General features: G+C 60.6%; 1 protein-coding gene across 1 annotated transcript in view; it reads right to left on the bottom strand.

Moving 5' to 3' along the window:
* PPIA (peptidylprolyl isomerase A) overlaps positions 1–42 on the bottom strand; it is a 2,472-nt gene extending 2,430 nt beyond the window's left edge. Inside the window, exon 1 of the mRNA XM_044919908.1 lies at positions 3–42. Within this exon, the coding sequence (XP_044775843.1) occupies positions 3–42 (40 nt within the window). The remainder of the gene's footprint in view (positions 1–2) is intronic.
* Between the last annotated feature and the right edge of the window lie 6,009 nt (positions 43–6,051).

The raw sequence follows: 6,051 nt of genomic DNA, 5'->3' as shown, positions 1-6,051 counted from the left end.
GCCGTCCACGGCGATGTCGAAGAACACGGTGGGGTTGACCATGGCTGAGCGGCGAGGGCGGCTCCCAGGCGGCGGCGTCTGCAAGGCGGCACGAGCGCCGCCGCGGCCCCTTTTATAGCCGGCCGGGCCCCGCCCACGGCCGGTCGCGCGCCCGGGCCCTGGCCAATCGCGAGCGCGGGCCAGCCGGAGTGACGGTGCGGCTGGCTTATGAGAGGAGGCGGCGCCGGAGGGGCGGGACGGGGGCGCGCGTGCGCGCTAGAGGCGCAGGCAGGTTCCCGCCCGCGGGCTCCGTCGCGGCGCTGCGGCGTGGGGAGCGGGTCTGGGACTGGGTGCGGGCGTTGGGACCGAGGGCCGGCGGGGCGGCGGAGCCCGAGGGGGCGCCGGGCGGGAGGGGGACGGAGGCTACGGCGCTGGCGGGCTTACGCAGCCCGGCGGCCGGGGCGTGTCCCCATTGCACAGAGGGGGCAACTGAGGCGACCGCAGGCCTCAAGGTCGCGCCGCCCGCCAAGGTCGCCCGCGCTCCCCTAGGCCCGCGACCCCGCGACTCCGCGCGCGGCTGGGGGCACCGGCTGGCCCCGGGCATCGGCCCCCTTCTCCAGCGCACGGGAGGCGCCGCCGCCCCCGTCTCGGAGGTTACGAAATGCTTCCAAAATGCCCTACTTTCCGAAAATATCTTGCACAGTCTGCTTGAATTTTCTCCAGGAGGAGGACGTTGACACGAGAGCCTGGCAGGCTCGTACCTGCGGAGTCGCGGCGCGCTCTCGTGCCCTCTTTCGACCTGGGGAGCAGGAGTGGGCGCCGCGCCCCAGAGAGCGCCCCCACCCCCGGGCTCGGACGCGGGCGGTGACCCCGACCCCCGTGCAGAGTCTGGAAGCGGGGTCGTCAGGTCCTCGTCGGCCACTCAGTTGCAGCGTTCCCGGCGTCAGGTTCGTGTGTCCAAGCCGGTGTCTCCATCTGCACGGCTTCCCCGCCGTAGGATGCGCCCCGCGGCGGGCAGCCGGCGCTGGGACTGCAGCTGCATCCGGAGCCCACGTGTGCTGGGCTTTCAGACCCTGCTTCCCAGCCCCGGCCGCCCCGGCCCCCGCTGTCACCGGTGGAAACTGAGGCTCCTCCCTGTGAGTAGCTGCTCAGTCACCAGCCTGCGAGTGTTCCCAAAGCCGGACCTGGAAACTGCTTTTTTTTTCCCCTCTCCCACATCACCTGGTGCTGGGTGACCTTGAGGAAGCTACGTGTTCCCTTCTGCTTGAAGCAAAGTGCCCCAGGCCCTCAGCCGTAAGCTCCCTGCCCTGCTCTCTGTTCTCCACGCTGAGCCCTGCAGCACTTAGGGACCCGTCCTAAGAAAGAAGGACTGCGTGAATGCAGAAGTGACTTCCCTGGCACTCGTGCCGCATAAAGTCCTGCCTTGTAACATCACCGGGTCAGCAAGGCCCTGGGGCCGCTCCCTGCATCCGCAGCAGCGTACAGTGTGTGCCCTCAAGAAAGTGAGCCTGCTGGGGGAGCCAGGGTGGTAGGGAATCCTGAATTAGCATTATCAGTTGAACCTGACTTCCTGAGTAAACTATCAGCAGGCCCAGAACCTCAGGAATGTGGGGCTGTCCTGCCTTGTTTGGATGAATCACACTCGAAGCAGACCCAACTGCATTCAACGGCGCCCTGATCCGGCTAGCTGGGGGTGTTCTAAACCCGCCAGCACGGCTCTGTAACCTCGGTCCTATAGAGCGTTCTGCACAAATGCTTCTCTCAAAATGTCTCTGAGCCACAGAGAACGTAATAAGAGAAAAACGAGGTTATTGAAAACATTAAGAAAACAGACCAGTTTGGAAGAGGGTAACTCGTCTCCTGTGCGCCTCTTGCCCGGGGACTGGCGTGGACCGTCCCATCTTCTTGCTGCTGCTGGGACCAGCAGTGACTTCAGAGTCCACAGTCCTGGGCTTTGTCCCGGGCCGGCCTTCCCTGTCACTGCCCTTCATCAACCATGTCCCCGAAGCCCCTACTGCTTCCCTGAGGCCTTGGCTCTTCTCCCCCCGTGTCTCCAGCTCTGCCTTCCCCCCGAACTCCTGCAGATTGCTCCTGAGTCACAGTTACATGTTACACCCGGTGGTGCTCCCTACACACCCACCCCGGTCAGCCTCACCCATTCCCGAGGCTCAGATCTTCGGGAGACTTCTAGGCCAACCCCGAGCCCACAGGCTCAGATCTTCCGGAGACTTCTAGGCCAACCCCGAGCCCACAGGCTCAGATCTTCCGGAGACTTCTAGGCCACTCCCTCCAGAGCTGCCATGGATCCTCCCTGCTCACCCGCTCCTCCTCATGGATGAACTGCTCAGACAGCTCTGCCACCTCGCTCCCCAAACCTCCTCGTTCCTCCCTCTCTCCCCAAACCTCTTCCTCCTCCTTCCTCCCCAGGCCTTCCCACAGCTCCAGCTCCGGCTTGGTCTTCTGCAACAGCCTCCTGCCTAATGACTGGGCCCCAGTTTTTCCAGGGACTTCCAGAATGATCCTTCTCAAAATCATCTGAAATTTTGGCTCCTGTGCTAACCTACTTCTCCAGGTTCTTGGTTGCCCCCAGGACAGATGGAAGCAGCCCCTTCACAGCCCCATCTCAGCCGGCTTGCGTTCTAGTTCTGTAGGCGGAAGGTCCTCTTGCCACACTGAGCTTCTCTGCACCGCCCCTGCCTTTGCAGGACTCACCCTTTGCCTACACAGTGCCTCCCTGCTCTCCACCTGCAAAGCTCACCCCTGTGCTTGGTCCTTTCTGGGACGCTTTCCCGCGCTCTCCCGGAGTTGGGTGCCTGAGAACACCGCACAGAATCAAAGCTCAGTGAAGGTGTGTTGAATTACTGCCTAAATGAGGCCTGCTGCAGCTCCATGTGCTGAATGAAAGGGCCCACAAAAGCTGGTTCTGGGTGTGTCTCCTCGGTGGGCTTGTCAGTGTCCCCACACCTCCCCGGCCTGGGCCTGCACCCCGCTCGGGCGTCAGCGGCCTCTCCCAGCTTGGGACAGTCAGCCCGCCCTTGGACGTGGCCAGGTGATGGGCGGCTCGCTTCCGCTCCCACCCACCTCGACGGGCTGCTGAGGGCTGCCAGCACCCTGCTTCCTTCCCTGACCCGTCTGTCCTCTCCTGGCTGCTGTCTGTCCAGGCCCATCCTGCATGTGTGGCCTGCCTCCTCCCAACCCACTGCTCCCCTTCTCCTCGCTCTGAACTCCCAGGCTTCCGCCTCGCTCTCCCCTCCAAGCTGCTCCTTCCCAGGCCCCCGGACTCACGTGCTTTGTGGTGGCTGGCATTGGGCTCCATGGATGAGGCAGGGTCCTCCGCTCTGAGCTGCAGGGACCAGCCCAGCAGCCCACCGTTCCGTGCAGAGCAGGCCAGCAGCAAGCAGGGGAAGCCCACAACACCGGCTCCGACGGGAATTTGTCTAGGCACTGAGGGTCTAGGGCAGAGCCCAGCTCCCGTGTGCTCTCAGGGGAGCGAGCTGACCGGGAAGTCCCGGGTCGGGGGCTGTGTGGGGAACGCCGTCCCAGCAGGTACCCTGTCCCCCTCCTCACCCCACGCCGGGGCTGGTGGGCCTGGGAAGGATGCGGAGGTTCTCCAGCTGCCCGGCGGGCGCGGACGCCACCAGGTACCGAGGAGATATTTATGAACGTGAGGACGGTGTCACGATTAAAGATGTTTATTTTATTTTTATTTTTTAAAGATTTTATTTATTTAATTGACAGCGAGCACAAGCAGGGGGAGCTGCAGAGAGCGAGGGAGAAGCAGGCTCCCTGCTGAGCAGGGAGCCCGATGCGGGGCTCGATCCCAGGACCCTGATTCACGACCTGAGCCGAAGGCAGACGCTTCACCCACTGAGCGACCAGGCGCCCCATGGTTAAGGATGTTTGGAGGAAGAGAATAGTGAGAATACATACTCCGTGTCCCCTTGCCCATGAGCGCAGGGGTGCGGGCAAGGACGGGTCCCTGGGCCAGGCACACATGGGTGGCCAAATGGCCGTCCCACCCGTGCTGACCTCAGTCAGGTAAAATATACAGCTGCTTCCCTCGCTCTGACGTATGTATGCATTTCCCTTTTGGATAGCCTCACTGAGATCTTGTTTTACCTACCATGAAATTCCCTCATTTTAAAACACACAGTCCAGTGATTTCTAGAAATCAGAGCTGTGCCGAACGCACAACAATCTAATTTTAGAACAGCTTCCTCACCCCAAAAAGGACCTTGTGCCCGTTTTTAGGAATTCCCTGTCTCCCGCCCCCAAACTGCATTTTAAACTTGATTGAGATTTACAGTTTAGACTTGCCCATTGAAATCTTGCAAAGTTTATGTATTGTATTTTAACATTTAAGACAACTTTAGGTTCAACATATTTAGAAGTTCATCAGAGCTATTTAATGCTCAGGGAGGTTTTCTTTGTTATTTTTGGCCAAATAAGGACTTTAAAAGGAAACCAGATAGATTACATTTAGGAAGGCAGTTGAAATATTTGAAGGTGTATTTGGACAAGTTCAAATCTGCCATACTCACAGAGACTAGGATGGTTTGTAAGCTAAAGAATTGTGTTTTTTAAAAGATAACTTTAATAAATTCAATATCAGCTGTTAAAAATGAAGTAATGCGAGTAGCTTTCCTACATGAGAAGCCACAGGGCGCACATGGCCATGACAGGGGCCCCCGGGGACTTGGCTCCTGCCGTCCCCAGGCTGGTCAGCTTGGGGCTCCAGATGGCGCCTCTCCCCCGCTCCGTATCCCCCAAGTTCAGGTTCGAGTTCATCTGGCTGCCGGAAGACCAGGGAAGGGGAGAGAAGGAAGAGGACCGCAGGCTGGGAGTGACGCCGCCTGTCAGGGCTGTTCTCAGCTCCCCCAGAGCCGCCCAGCGGCTGCCGTCCTCGGTGCAAGAATCCAGGAAACTGGATATTTGGGTGTGGGCGCACCGCCACCGAGCCCCCCCCCCGCCCCCGCGTTCCGCTGGTGACAAGGAAGGCGAGAGGGGTGCTTCGGGGAGATGGACTGGCAGCAGACAAGGGACTGGGCGTTCTGAGCCGGGAAAGCGGCCCAGGGAGGACCCCACCCCGCGCTGGCTGGGGGAGGACCTCCAGCGGCTGCCTCAGCCTCCAGACATCCGCATTTGGGGGCGCAGGTGGGGACGGGGCGTCTGCTGAGTGGAGCCCAGATCGCCCAGATTGCGGGATGCTGGTGGGGTCTGGTGTTTTCACATGGCCTCCACCAGGACTCATAAGGTGGGGAATCTGCCCCCCACGCCGACACAGAAGGGGATACAGGAACCAAACCCAGGAGATCGAGGCCTAAGTCAATTCAGAATTCCAGGGAGTGTCAGGTGCCATTATTGGGGTGGGCGTGGGATTCTCCCACCAGCCCTTTGAAGTCGATGCTGGTATTTCCCCCGGGAGCAGACAAAGCTCAGCAAGGCTGAGGAACTTACTCAAGGCCACAGTTGGCAGGAGGTAGAGGCAGGGTGATGCCAGGTCTCCCTGGCCCCCGGGTCCCCTGCTCATCGCCAGCACACCTCGTCCTGAAAGCGAACCAAACAGAAAACTGTGGGACCACACACACAACAGCACGTTTACCGCCTTAGCCGTGGCGTGGGCAGCTCAGCCGCTCTGAGCATGTTCGTTTCGTGCCGCCATCCCCACCCTCTGTCTCCAGAACTTTCTGTCTGTGCACTCCCCCAACACGAGGTTCTGGCTGAGCCCAGAACCAACAGGCAGCGCAGGAAGGGGCGTGCCATTTCCTGGGCCTTGCGACCGCCGACTTCAACCTCTGCTTTTCTCCTGGACACAATGCCTGGCATTCAGCCACGAGTCTCCCCTGCCCTTCTCCTGCCTTCAGACCGCCCTCCCCCAGCCCCGGCACCCCCACTCCACCTGCTGTCTCTCACCTGAACTTCTGGGGACACCTCCTGTAGGGGGGATCCGTGTCCTTCTGTGATCGGCTTATTTCACTCCGTGTCGTGTCCCCGGGGACGAATCCTGGTGTCGCAGGTGTCCTTCCTGTGTCCTTCCTTTTTGTGGCTGCATAATATCCCATGGTGGGGACA

Source organism: Neomonachus schauinslandi, chromosome 12 (genome assembly GCF_002201575.2).
Source record: "Neomonachus schauinslandi chromosome 12, ASM220157v2, whole genome shotgun sequence".
Taxonomy (NCBI): domain Eukaryota; kingdom Metazoa; phylum Chordata; class Mammalia; order Carnivora; family Phocidae; genus Neomonachus; species Neomonachus schauinslandi.
Note: the sequence above shows the minus strand (reverse complement) of the source record. Positions and strands in the feature narration are given on the sequence as shown.